This window comes from Aotus nancymaae, unplaced genomic scaffold (assembly GCF_030222135.1).
Source record: "Aotus nancymaae isolate 86718 unplaced genomic scaffold, 86718_ANA_hifiasm-v0.15.2.pri h1tg000040l, whole genome shotgun sequence".
Lineage (NCBI taxonomy): Eukaryota > Metazoa > Chordata > Mammalia > Primates > Aotidae > Aotus > Aotus nancymaae.
Genome location: NW_026988454.1, coordinates 114,283,903 through 114,298,859, shown reverse-complemented (window position 1 = coordinate 114,298,859; position 14,957 = coordinate 114,283,903). Strand labels below are relative to the sequence as shown.

The window sequence follows — 14,957 nt, the reverse complement described above, 5'->3', positions numbered from 1 at the left end:
ATGTTTTCAGCTTTTTCTGTAATAAGCTGTTATGAGAACACTCTTAGGAAGCTTTATTCATGGCCCAAAAGACCATTGATTAGCAGATGTGAGAGCAGTGGAGTATATTTTATGGCTTAAAGGATTATGCTAACATGAATAATCACATGCAACTTACTCCAAGAGGATCCATTTATATCTTTCACAGAATCATAAATTCAGCAGAAATTTTGACAAGTCATTTAGTTTCTCCTCCACTTTTAAGCAGGATACTTTCCTCCAACCCCTATATGCTGTTTCCCAAGCATTAGTGTCATGAATATTGTGCAAGAAAGGAAAGCTTCCATGGTTACAAAATTCAACAAACTGGATATTATTTGATTCTCTTGGAAATAATATCATAGACTCTGGAAGTTGTACCCAGACCACAGTATCTAAAGAGTAACTACAACACAAAATACAACAATAACAATATATAAAAACTAAAAAATAAGTACATAAGAGATTCAGAGTTGCAGCTGGTTGAGAATCATTGGTTTGATCACAGGATGCCATCCCAGGGACCTGGGGGATGTGGTGTTGAGGGTCCTGATTACCTGGGAAGGTAGATAGGATGGTGTCTATCCATTATGAGAAGTAGGCAATCTTCAAATACAGGAGATAAAAAAGGGAAGGAATCAAAAAGTGACTATTTTGTTTACACAATGAAGTAATTCAGGCACATTCAATACTGAAAAATAAATTCTCTAAAACATATCTCTGAGCAAATACAGTCATGACTATGTGCTGTATTTAAGTAATATAGTTAGTGTTCTGCAAAAATATTTTTGATGGCTACATTGCTATAGCTTGTTTTTAGCAAAAAGTATAATTGTGTATCAATGATGAAATGGCACCTTGACAAAATAATAATCCCATACCTATCCACTGGTACCTCTAACTTCTTTATGAACTGAAAGTTATTTTATGCATGTGTAGGTAAACCAGAGGAGGAATTAAGTAAATCAGGCAGGAGTAATTTCTCCTAGGAGTATTTTAGTAGCAATTGAAGCAGCCGGTTTTATATTCTGAAGGATGTAGACTTTGGATAAAAGATTGAAGGTCAAGTGGAATTTGGATAGACTGAGAAGAAAGGAAACACAAATTACATAGAGGGGAAAATATGTGTAAAATGTGGAGTTGAAAAATGAGTTTGTAATGTATAAAGAAGAGTGGGGAAAAAAAAGAATTCCCAAATAACCAATATATTTAGGATTCTCTGCCTCTTTCTCTCACTGTTCCTCAGGAAGAGTTGTGTCTAAGTTATGTCTTTGAAAAGAACTAGAAACACTCTCAAATATTATATTTCCAAACTTAAACAATAGCACTAATTTTGATCACTGTCAGAAAAAAAATAAATCCACATATGATATGTCAAAAGCAACTCTTCTGCCAGGCAGGCAAGGCTCTACAGAACAAGATCCCATTTGCTAAGCCAAGATGGCTACCATTTCTCGCCCTCATGAACTCTGTTCCCATGGAACGACTCTTCTTCCATCCCTTTTACACTTTATGTTCATTTCTGCCTCCAAATCTTAGCTCATGTCATTTTCTCACTGAAACCATTCTCTATAGTTTTCGTTGCTTATTAAAGCCCCTTAAGGGCTCAAGTGAAGTTTTATGTTATAATTTTCATTATTAGCATATTGAGTCTTAGGCTGTGCAAAGGTGGGTATTTCTAGATATAGGAAGGACAAGTCTTGATATTTTACACACAATCTAGTTAATTCTTCAGAAAAGAGAATTATTTCCTTGCTTTACAAATTATTGTCTAGGCCAGGTACGGTGGCTCACAGTTGTAATCCCAGAACTTTGGGAGGCCAAAGTGGGAGGAGCCCTTGAGCCCAGGACAGGAATTTGAGATCATCCTGGGAGATACCATGTCTACAAATAATAATAATAAATTAGCCAGGTGTTGTGGCATGCGCCTGTGGTTCCAACTAGTCAGGAGGCTAAGTCGAGAGGCTCACCTGGGCCCAGGAGGTCGAGGATGTAGTGAGAAATGATCACACCACTGCACTTCAGTCTGGGCAACAGAGTGAGACTCTGTCTCAAAAAAATTGTCTAAAACAAAATAAAGCAGGATTTTGTTATGATAATGATGATAGATATCCTCCTGAAGTCTAATAACATGGTAAACCTCTATTATCCTACCTCATAAAGCTGGGTTTATAGTAGATGTTCAGTGAATACTCACAAGCATACATTGATTCAGCATAGGACCCTGAGCAAATCTGTTATACTACAGCTATATCTTGATGGATGGGCAAGTTTGGGAAAAGTAAGCATCTCAGCACATAATAAATAAATAGGACCCCCCCATTTATAATATGCTTTCGAATCCAATATCCTATTGCTCCTACAACAAGCATGAGTGATGGGTAAGAAAGAGACTGCCCATTTTACAGATGAAATGGTTGTGGTTCAGAGAGTTTAAATAATTTGCTCAAGATCAGAGGGTGGGTGTCAAAGCTAGAATCCAAATCTCATCTTATGATTCTGAATCTAGGGTGGAGAACAGGATTGGATGGCAAGTTGGGCCTAGGGAATCTTTGGGGAGGAGAGAGTTTACCAGAAGAAGGGGTAGTCAAAGGGGAATCAGGAGTTTGAAATGTAAAGATAAACTTTGACTTGGGGTAGGTCTTGGGATGTGGTGCAACTGGCAGCCAAAGATTTCTCCTACAGCTTTCTAACAATCTCAGGGGGAAGGGTTTGGAATGAACATTAGCATATGACTCTCCTCAAACTGTGTAGAAGGAGACAGTAGTTTCAGCCTATTAGTAATCCTCTCAGTTTCTCGCCACTGAGAGGGTCACTAACCTTCCTCTGTAAGCTGTAAATTGGCAGTTAGAAAAGGGTTAAATCCATGTCTTTTGCAAAGGTGAATTACATGGTTAGATATTTCCTGATCACCCTGCCACCACCTGTGAGGTCCACAACTCTGTGTTCCATTTGTTGTCTGATAGAATGCCCCATTGTTGCCTAGAGAGCTGAACAGTGACATCTATTGGTTAGATTTGAAATACACAAGTTCAAAAGAGACAGACAGCCACATTAGCATTTCTTCCCCTTTTAAAACAAATAGTAACAATCATGCCAAAGGAGTGACCCTTCCAAAAGAAGTTATGACATCAGCAGTACACTTTATCTGAAGAACAACACACGACTCCAAGTTTCAGGATGAGGGATATTGTGTGACTTTTATTTTTGCAGAGAGCCCATCAAAGACTGTGTAAGCCTTTTAAAACCCCAAGTCGAAAGAAACAGTACTAAGACCTGTATATTTGGGAAGTTCCTCATTGCTCAAGATTTCATCCTGAAGCATAAATGAGCAAATTGAAAGTATAGATTTAGGGCAGTAGTTAGAAATAATGAAATTGCTTTCTCTTTTAGGAAACTTGAGAAACAAACCTTCCTGTGGATTTGCCTGTGAGTTACAACCCAGCTTGAATACTTTTTAAATGGCTCCAAATTTCAAGATCACTTTGACAGTCACCTAGCTCTTAGCTTCAATAAATGCAGTGTCCATGTTCCTTTGTACTGAATGCTCTATTTCTTTCCTTATAAAACTCTAAACCTCATTGAATGTGCAATGGAAATGCTATTCTGGGCAATATGGATAATTAAAAAATGTTATACTCTGACAAATTTTATATATATATATACACACACACACACACACATGACTATATATATGTGTGTGTGTGTTTGTGTACACTGCTTATATATTTCCTGCTCAGACCTATACAAAAATTTCTAAGAAACAGTAAACTGGACAGTTTGGCCTTCAACCTTTTATCCACCCAAGGGAGCTAAGAAGTGGCTCAAAGAGGGTAGCATGAGAAAACAGAGGAGAAAATGAAGGGTTGGATAATCTGCAAACTGAATAATTGAGCAATGACATAACTGGATCATTGAAAAAAAGTTAAAAATTTTACCAGTTATTAGAGAATCATGCATGACCCTGGAAACTTGCTTTTTGTTTAAAAACAGGAGCCGGAATTATGAAATGGTTTAAGCTGGCTTATTCAAGTCTGTTGAGATATCTCCTGGTTTGCCTTTCAGACCCCTCGTGGTTCCGGCACAGAATGGCGTTAAACCACACTTTGCTGCCCCAGGACGAGCGCCTGCCACACTACCTTCGAGATGGGGATCCCTTTGCTTCCAAACTTTCTTGGGAAGCGGATTTAGTGGCTGGCTTTTACCTGACAATAATTGGTAAGGTTCCTTAATTCTTCTGTACAAAGGCTGCATTTGGAAAATTCATGGGCTGATGTGTTAATTTTGTAAAAGGATTTCAATACTTAAGTGGATAGTTTAGTAGAGGTGAAGTGGGGGAAAGCAGAAGACGGAGTGGCATTATAGCATTCAATAAATGTTTCCTAGAAATGACTCTTTATTATTATTAGGAATAAAATTCCATTGATAATCTGAAGAACTCTTAGAGCAAAATTATTTATCTTGAGATTGTATTTCATTTTGGTCACTTTGGGAGTAGATTTACTTTCTGAATACTGAAATTAATGATAATAATATTTTATTTAAACAGAGTGCTTTTCTTTTCTAAAAATGTTTTTGATATAGTCATAAGATTTTAGATTGAGAATGGGCCTTAGAAATAATCTGGTTCAGTCTCCTGTTCTCACAGCTGAGCACACTCAGTTGTGCTATAGTGCTATAGTAATGGTAGAAATAGTGAGTTTACTTCACCTAAAAGTAAAGTTGTATCATGACAGCATAGCTAAGTCATTTTGGTGAGAGTTGAAAAATGTATTGGTGATAAATGGAAGAAAGTCCAGGGTCAAAAGAGTTTTGTGCATAATTGACTAAGGGGTGAACCTACTTCTAGACTGCATGATCTCATTCATTCAGTAGCCACATGTGGCTTTTCCAAATTGAAAGGGACTGTAGTGTAAATACTCACCGGATACTGAAGGCTCAGTACAAGAAAAAGTGGTACAAAATATCTCATTAATAATTTTTAAAAATTAAATACATGCTGAACATACACCATTTTGGGTATGTTAAGCTAAATAAAGTATATTATTAAAATTAATTTTCCGCTAAATTTTTGCTTTGTTTAATGGCTACCAGAAAATTTTAGAATCCATATGTGGCTCACGTTTCTGGCTTACATTACATTTCTATTGGACAGCACTAATCCAGACAATTAGGATTTAACCACCACACTTTTCTTAAATTTAAAATTGTTGTTTTAAATTTGGGTGACCAGTGCGAAGGTGGGTTATGTCTTTAGGTTTGTTTGCCTTTAATTTTGTCAAATGTTGGGTCAAACTTACTCTCTCCCTCTCTTTTCTCTTTGTTTCTATCTTTCTCTTTCACCCTTCTTCCCTCCCTTCCTCCCTTTCTCTCTTTCTCTCCCTCTCTCATCTATTTATTACTGGCTAAGAATTTCATTTAACCTCCTGAAATTAGCAAAACTCATTAGAAAATACTTGATATCCCTCTATGGTCAGTGCTTGAGGCAAAAGGAATTCATGTGATTCAACCAAATTCTGCTGTACGGTGATTCCCTGGGTCCTTGTCTTTAGTGTTGTTAGTGTTTACTAGTTTAAATCGTTTCTTATAAATGAGTCCTCATTTCTTTTCAACATAAATATATATTGCGCACCCACACTTTGCCACTGTTTTAAGTTGCTGGGAATAGAGCAGCGAATAAAATGGGCAAACATTCTGCTGGTACAGAGACTATCTTATCTCTGTAAAATCCACATTTCATTTTTATTAAACTTAAGTACTTTTGATTACCAGAAAGGCAGAAAAATCAGCAGCTTATCAGTCGAATTTAGCATAGCTTCATCACTTTCAAGGAATGAATTAAAAAGTAACATCAATAATCTGACAGATCTCTCCAGACTTCACAAAATAGAGAGGCGTTATCAGTCCATTCCCAATCTTAAGCATGAAGGATTGCAGAAAGAGGCAACTAGGGTGGAGAAATCAGGAGGATTTCCCACCTGATGCACATGGCGTTGGAAGGAAAATCTACAATCATATTCCAGTGGCTTTGCTGAGATGAAGCCAGAAAAATAGATTTAAAAAGAGTCCCCAGACAAGGGGGAGCTTCAGGAGGATCAGGGCGCTGGAAGGAGGAGCCAATGGTATGTTAGAGAACAGTCACGCAGGGTGAGCAGAGGGGTCGACTGGAGGGATTTGGACTCACCTTTGACCCACTTCTTGGGCTTTGCTGTGTGTGTGGTTTTCAATCTCCTAGAATCTGCTAGTGTAGATGTGCCAAGATTTATTTATTTATTTATTTTTTAAGATAGAGTCTCACCATGTCACCCAGGTTGGAGTGTAGTGGTGCGATCTCAGCCCACTGCAACCTCCACCTCCCAGGTTCAAATGATTCTCATGCCTCAGCCTCCTGTGTAATTGGGGCTACAGGTGAACACCACCCATGCGTGGCTAAGTTTTGTGTTTTTTAGTAGAGATGGGGTTTTGCCATGTTGGCCAGGCTGGTCTCGATCTCCTGGTCTCAAGTGATCTGCCCATCTCGGCCTCCCAAAATGCTGGGATTACAGGTGTGAGCCATTGTGCCTGGCCAAGATGTGTGTGCCCAGATTGCTTTTAAGGAGCCAGAGTGGAATTAACATTCTTGGTGGGCTTTGCTAAATACTAGAAGTCTTAACAGACAATTGAAAGATAACAACATAAATCTGAGTTTGAAATACAGGAGAAATAAATTACAAACCCATTTTCCACCTTCTGTACATTCACCATTATTGTAAATACTACATTTATTAACAGTCAATATATATGATATTTTTGTATCCATAAATGATATAAGATTTGATAATCTAAAAGTCTCCCCACTTTGGTCTTTATCTTCTTAATCTGGTTGTCTTTTCACTAACATTAAGAATAAATTTGTTTTCTCCTGACATTCATCTATAGCTTATTTATATTGCTTGTGGGAATAATTTACATGCAACATATAGAGAGATGATTATTTTTTTGATAATGCTTTGGCCACTGGGTGAAACCTTATGAAGCAGGGTTGGTAAAGAAAATTTAAGGAAGGAAAAGTAAGGAAACAAATATTCTCAAAAGAGATGTAGACAGGTGAAGGTGAAATGAGCCTTGTGTATCAAATGCATATGCATACTTGTTTTTAATCTTTGTGGATACAAAGTAGGTGGCATTATTTTCAAGCCATGTTTTCACATATTACTTTCCCAATGAGCTGTCCTAGCTGGTTTCCTCGAATGAGACCTAAGTTTCATTTTAGTTGGTTTGCTCTAGACCTCCATGATCTCTGTTATTTTTCTCTTCCGCTTTAAGAAAGCTAAAGAGGTTTTAATGGACCATTAAGCAGCACTGACTCCAGGGAGTCAGAATTTCCTGAGCACAATGCAGTTAGTTCCTGGTGGTTTCATACCATCAGCTGAATCACACATTTTTCTTTGCCCCCAAATGAGTTGTGGTGGAGAAGTAGAAATTAAAATAGAAAACTCTGGGTTTCTCCTGTTAATACTCTCCTTATTCCTTACTACTAAAGGCAGCTGTACCAGATTCTCATTTATACACAGCTACACTATGAAGCAAGAATTCCTGAAGAAATCTACTCTACATGTTAAGCTATGGAAGTAGGTGTATTCTTTTCTTAAATAAAGTCAGTAGGGATTGGGTCTTTTTGGATTTAAACTGGGTTTGTAAGAACTTTCAAACAGTTTCATTGTAATGCCAAAGCCAATTAGTCATTAATAAAAGGATATTAAAAAATGGGAACACACTTATGGCATTATTGGTAGGTTCGTGGGTTGAGGGTCACTTTCTCTCCCCTTGGTGGGAGGGACAGTGCCAGGTTCTCGATTGTCACCTACTTACCCTTGATATTTAGTCCAGTAGCAGCTGAAGGCTGTCCTATCTGCCAGACACTCAGTGTCCACGTCTCCCGAAGAGGCGAATGTCCTGGGACGTCCCTGGGAGATGTCCATTTTCTTGAAGGGAGTTACGCCGGTGGTACCTGGCCTCTGCCTCTCCTGAACACTGGTGCTCTCTTAGGAGTTCACAGTGATACTGAAGGCAACTTCTTTGGTTGGCTTTATCTTCAGAATTTGTCAAGAGCTAAGGGTTTAACCCTACTTCTCAGAGGGAGGGAGTTCTATAAAGCCAATAATCTATAAAAATGGCTGAGGAAAGTACTCCACCCTGGGGCCAGTACAAGAACTGACGATTGGGATTCCCACACTTTCCTGAGCCTCACTGGGAAGTTAGCGATGCCTTTTCCTGGGTAAGTTCAGTCTTATAATCCCTGACTCTGCCCCATTGGCCTGTCACTCACAACTCATGCTTTTTATTTCTTCTTCTTAATTTAGATTTTTTTTATTTAGAGTCCTTTCACTACCCTCTAAATCTATGGTGTCCATTTTTGAAGTTGAGAAGTGTTTCATATCTGAGTGTGCTCTAAGTCCTAGTTTTAACAATGGGAATTTTTATTTTTCCTTGTAGGGATTCTGTCCACATTTGGAAATGGATATGTCCTTTATATGTCTTCTAGACGAAAGAAGAAGCTGAGGCCTGCTGAAATAATGACTATCAATTTAGCAGTCTGTGATCTGGGGATTTCAGGTAACACAACCATGCTATTTTTTCTTTGTGAGTTTAAAGTGCCTCCCATTCTGAAGTACTCACTGGCTCAGATGTCACCCCCGACGTCGCTTCCCTTCATAGCTCCTTCTGCTCTTTGCTTCACAAATCATCTTTTAGAGTTTTGTGGCAAGTCAATGGGGTGCTGTCTGGCTGACAAGATCATTCATTTAATATTTATTGAGTCTTTTCTGTGTGTCAGGCATGTTAGATTCTGAAGACACAATTTGAAATAATACACGACACCTTAGATGTCTCGAAGTGTAGTGGGCTAAACGATTCAGAAATCAGAAACTATGAGGCAAGTTCCAGGTCACTATTTTAAGCTTCTTTACACCCCTCCAACCGTTATGAAGTCTGATTAAAATAAACATCAACAGAGGAGTCTTGAAGGGTAAGTGACAGTCAAAAACAGTTGAGAGGTGAATATAGGAAGAGGAAAGAGGTGCCCTGCTGATGATGTATGTAATCATGACGTAGTGATAAATCACAAGCGTAGGAAGCTTCTGGCTCAGTGGTCCTCAAACACAACTCACAAAGTATCATCTGAGGAAGTTCTGATTCAAGTGGTTGAGAATGTTACCTGGGCATCAGGATATTTAAAATGAGAATCTACAGGTAAGCTAATGTGTGGCCAAAATTGAGAACCACTGGCTTCTTTTTCGCTTCTCTAACAACACAAAGGAGGGGTTAGAATAAAATTTCTCTTTCACTATGATTCACTTTTAAAAACATGAATCATTTTAAGTAGATCATTGTTCACTTTCTTCTATACAACTGCAAAGTTGCTTAGATAAACTCGAATCTGTCTTTGAATCCCAACATCTGCTATTTAGCTTATGGTTTAGGTCATTAAGAGTTGGGTAATTTGTTTGAACATACACAGCAGCTCCTCTTACCATCAGAAACTTGTTAGTAGTTTCCCATCAAAAGCCTCCTTTAAAAATCGTTTTCAGGCTGGGCATAGTGGCTTGCACCTGTAATCCCAAAGCTTTAGGAGGCTGAGATGGTTAGAAAGTTTGAGGCCACGAGTTCAGGATCAGCCTGGGCAATGTAGTGAGACTTCATCTCTACAAAACAAACTTATTCTTGAAGTCTGGGTATTGAGTAAAATGAAACCAACCAAACAAACAAAAAGTAGCTGGGCACTTGAGTCCAGGAGTTCAAGGCTGCAGTGAGCTATGATAGTACCACTGCACTCCAGCCTGGGTGAAACAGCGAGAGCCCAATTAAAAAAAAGAGTTTTCTGATATTTGTTTCTCTCTTCATAAGTGGATTTTTCTGCCGAATCTCTAAAAACAGGGCTCAGTAATAATCATCTGCATATCGAATCACTATTTAGCCCACAGCAGATGTGTACTTACAGTTTCGATGGTCTTGGTATCAGGAAGGCTTTACTTAGTATGGACCTGCATAAACATTATGGACTCTTATGGTGAATGCACATACACCTTAGGAAAAGCGTGATATGCCTGGTCCTTTTCTGTGAAAATAATCAGGACGAACCCCAGGGGCATTTGCGAGTCTGCAAAATGGCTGCCATTTTTACTTGTTGCCACGCGATGGCGGTGTCGCAACAGGAACGGTAGCTTTCTCGGCCAGCTCGCCCCACGGGCCCCTAAGGTGCTCTACCTGGTGCGGAGATTACCATGGCTGAAAGAAACATGTCATTCCAGCTACATCCTTCGCCGGTGAATAACATCAGGCTCATGGCTGGATTAGACTAGGCTTGAATAAAAATGTCCTTAATTGGCCTGATACATTGGAAAATGCTTTCAACCAAGCAAGTCTGCTAGAGAATGGCACAAACTGCCTCATTACTCTGCTTATGTTTTCAGAGTAATTCACTAGAAACCACTTTCTTTCATATAACAGCTTTCTCTAACCCAGAACAGGTTTTAGACTTCTGAGCATCTATAATACATTTTCCCTTCCAATAAACCTTAAAACTTTGTCTGCTTTATTATTATTATTTTTTTTGCTCAGCTATATTCCATTATAAGCACCTCCTGAAGGCCAGATGTATGGCATCTATCAACTAATACTTGTTGACTAAATATCAAAGGCTCCCAGTCACGTGTACATATTAGGATAACCTTGGGAGTTTTAAAAACATGAATAATGCCTGAACTCACTCCAGATAAATAATAATATTGGGAGGTTTCGGGGAAGGGATGGAACCCTGGATACTGATCTTTCAGAGCAAAGCAAAACACCCCCTCCGGCTATTCTAATGTGTAGCCGGGTTCCAGAAACATTCTACTAAGTGGAAGAGAGAGAGGGGCATTCTAGATGATACCCCAAAGGTTAATCCAAAGTGCTACTGAAGGAGAAAGGCTGAAATCGCTTTTCCTAATCAGGATCCCAGGCACAACAGACATAATTTCACTCCATTCTGTCACTTTCACTTGTCGTTTGCTGCCTTTAGCACCAACCTGGCTGACACCCACCCAAAGCCTTTTAGTTTGCTGTTTCCTCTGCCTCTAATTCTTTCCCTCCAGAAGTTTGTTTGACTTCTTTCCCATCGATTTAGGTGTCTACCTAAATGCCACATCTCAGAAAAGTCTTCCCCTAATATGTTTATGTAAAGTAACAATTTCTGTCTACCTGCTTTCTCCGCTTTATTTTCCTTCACAGTGCTAATCACTGCCTATCATCCTGTCATACCACATCTTATATTAAAAATTTGGGTGCTTTTTTTTTTTGTCTGCTTTCCCTGTTAGAAAATAAACTTGTCAGTCTTCACTTTGTCCTCTAGCACCTTGCTCTGGGTTTCTTACATAGAAGGGACTGAAAAATTTGTTGCTGAATGGAAAAAAACCCAACCCCCCAAAAACCCAAAGTAGAAGAATGCTTTCTAGAAAGTAAAAAAAGAAAAACCCGAACAGTTATTTTACACCGCATTTCCTCGTGGCCTCACTAGAATGAGGAGGCTCTCGTATGAGGGCGTCCAGTCTAGCGAGCTGAAAGGTGGCCCTAACCGTCAGCTAGAGGAGATGAGTGTGTAGCTTGCAGAAGACACTCAGTAAATATGTGTTGATTGACTGAATTAACAGGAACTCCTGAATATTTTTGTATACCATACAGGAACACACCTGGGAGGACAGGGAGCTAACACCTGCAGGCTGTGAATGTCAGTTACTTAGCTTTCCTAAAGCACCGAGGTTAGGGAAGCTTCTTTTATGATGTAGATCAGTTAGAGGTTTGAAGAGCTTCCTCAGCACATTCTTTTATTTGAGGGACTGAATACAGTAACTGAATAGGGAGGACTTCAGGGTATGATGTAAAAGTAGCGGAATGCTTTCCAGAAAGTTAAAACAACAACAACAACAACAACAACAACAACTAATGGAGGCCCAAGGAATATTTTAAATCCCAGAAATCTGGATCTGGTTGTAAACAGCTTGGACCTCACATTTACTGAAATAGCTATACCGTATTTGAACAAGATAGAACTCAACAGAACAAGAAAAAAAGAAACGACTGAAACAGAAGGAAATGTGAAAATCTGGTTCTAACCTTAACAAAAGGGATTTTTAGATAAAATTCCTAAACAATTTTTTTTTGAAACAGTGACTTTTTTCTTTGAAAAAGAGCATGACTTAGAAGCTGAATATATAAAAGAGGTGAAAAAAGGTTTTTCCTGATTGACAGAAAGTGGAGGATGGAGCCCTGGTTGCTTGATATTTCTTTCCCTAAATAACCTACCTACTTCCCCTTCAGGGGACTCTCACTCTCTCTCTCTCTCTCTTTCTCTCTCTCTCTCTCTCTCTCTCTCTCTCTCTCTCTCTCTCTCTCTCTCTCTCTCTCTCAGAGGAGCTCTATGAATCCCCTGTATAATAATTAGGGTCCTCTCCAAATCTAATAATATCCTCCCTCCTTCACCTCCCCCCATCCTATTGCTTCCCTGTGAACACTCAACTTTCTGGAGTTTTTAAAGCACTTTTTATTCATTGATAATAACAAAGAAATAGTAAAAGACTAAATATGTTCTATATTTTAAATAAATAAAAGGACAAATTCGCATTTCTGAAAAAGTTGTCCATATCATTCTTTAAAATGTGTTTGGAACTCGCATCTTCTTTCTCCAGTACCCTTTATAATCTGTTTTCTCCAGAGTGCTGTTAAAGCTCCTCCTTTTCTAAATTCACAGCGGTTAGTTCCCACTGATTCTCCAATTAAGGCTTTCTCTGATAACCTCTCTCTTTCCCCTCCCAAACCCTTTCACAGACACTTAACTCCTAAAATGCAAGATTACCTTGGGGTGTTAGAAACCAAATTCTGGCCGGGCGCAGTGGCTCAAGCCTGTAATCCCAGCATTTTGGGAGGCTGAGGCGGGTGGATCACGAGGTCAAGAGATCGAGACCATCCTGGTCAACACGGCGAAACCCCGTCTCTACTAAAAATACAAAATATTAGCTGGGCATGGTGGCGCGTGCCTGTAATCCCAGCTACTCAGGAGGCTGAGGCAGGAGAATTGCCTGAACCCAGGAGGCGGAGGTTGCGGTGAGCCGAGATCGTGCCATTGCACTCCAGCCTGGGTAACGAGCGAAACTCCGTCTCAAAAAAAAAAAAAAAAAAAAAAACAACAGCAACAACAAATTCCTCCTAGAAGGATACAGCTGCCAAAAGAGAGAGAGAGAAAAAAACCCTCAAATCCCTTTTTCATTATAAGGAATCTCATACTTTATACACTCTGGTTCTAAAATGCCCCACTTGGAGGAAGATGATGTGGTGGATGGAAATTACCATTTTGCAAATTCTTTTTGTCTTTCTCCTCTTTTTCCTCATTTTCTCTTTCTCCATGTCTTCTTTCCTCTATTTATTGAGATGATTTTCTGGAAGTTTGATTATTAAGAAAAGTTGCATTGGTCCCAGGAATGTAAGTATGTTTGAAAAGCAAATCTATCAATAACCAACATTAACAGATTCAATGAGAAAAAAAGTTATGAGCACCTCAGTAGATGCAGAAAAAGCATTTAATAAAACTTAATATCTATTTCTGGTAAAAAGAAAAATCTTAACAGACTAGCGTGAGAAAGAACTTCTCTAGAATAGAAACGTTGTGCTTGAAGAGAATACTCAGAACTTTGATATATGGCTTCTCTCTCTTGGCTTTCAAATCTTCATTTGGACTGCAACAAAACATTAACAGTGACCAGATCGTTGTCACTGGCTACTAATATTACGCCTGTAATTTCTGAAGCCAGGTCTCTTTGAGACAGTTTTTTAAAAAGTAATAATTACTTAAAAGTTTTCCTTTGATATCCTTTCACTGTCTTTGGCTATTGAGATGGCAAGTCCTCTCTGGGTAGCTTCGAACTGAGTTTATTCACAGATAACTACTGGACTTTATGAATTTAGAAAATCTGTGTAATCAAGGGTGTGTGTGTGTGTGTGTGTGCGCGTTTGTGTTCACATGTGCCCCTGTGCTTAGGGGAGGAGGTTCAGGTGAGTTGAGGTAGGTGGGGAAATAGTAACCGTAGGGAACGTCTGCTGACAACTCACGTGGTGCTTTAGTTGTAGGCAAGCCATTCACCATCATCTCTTGCTTCTGTCACCGCTGGGTGTTTGGCTGGATCGGCTGCCGCTGGTATGGATGGGCTGGATTTTTCTTTGGCTGTGGAAGCCTTATCACCATGACTGCTGTCAGCCTGGATCGATACTTGAAAATCTGCTATTTATCTTATGGTAAGTTGGCAGGTTTCTCATTCCCTGACAGTTAAAGCTAGGTGGATCGAGTGTTAGAACCGTACATGTTTTATGCAGGTAATAAAGACTATTAATAACCTCAGAGATCAAGAATATTTCTACTTATAGCCTATCTTGTTCTGACATGTTTAAGGATTTGTACCTATGTCAAAGTAGATTTCTTTCAATACATATTTTATAGTAATGTCTGGCGTTTGGCTACAATGCTTTTTAGAAAGTATCTTTTTCTTGTATAGCGTGTAAGCTTCCATCATGTTTTTCCATGCAAACAAAAGAAATAAAGTGCATCGAAATGGTGTTAAGTCCAAGATGTTTAGCTCATTCCCCACCTAGTAAGTGTAATTATGAGAAAAGTTGTATAAGATTCTCCCTTAGGACGCACGCTCCCTGTGATTTCAGAGATAAGGAATTCCAAAAAGTTCACCTCCAAGTTAGAGTCATGTAGCTGTTTCTGCATGAAAGGACACACATGTAGAAATATCACTCAACATTGTTTTTTTTTGTGGTATTGGTTGGTAGAAAGATGAGTGATGACAACAATTGGTGAATCAGCAGAAAATAAGTTTCCAAGGCCTCATTATATATATATTTTTAATGATTAGACTACTCTACAG

General features: G+C 39.0%; 1 protein-coding gene across 1 annotated transcript in view; it reads left to right on the top strand.

Annotated features, from left to right (window-relative positions):
* The first annotated feature begins 4,106 nt into the window (after nucleotides 1-4,106).
* OPN5 (opsin 5) overlaps nucleotides 4,107-14,957 on the top strand; it is a 30,022-nt gene continuing 19,171 nt past the window's right edge. Inside the window, exons 1-3 of the mRNA XM_012441528.2 lie at nucleotides 4,107-4,236; nucleotides 8,494-8,613; nucleotides 14,152-14,322. Coding sequence (XP_012296951.2) covers nucleotides 4,107-4,236; nucleotides 8,494-8,613; nucleotides 14,152-14,322 — 421 coding nt within the window. The remainder of the gene's footprint in view (nucleotides 4,237-8,493; nucleotides 8,614-14,151; nucleotides 14,323-14,957) is intronic.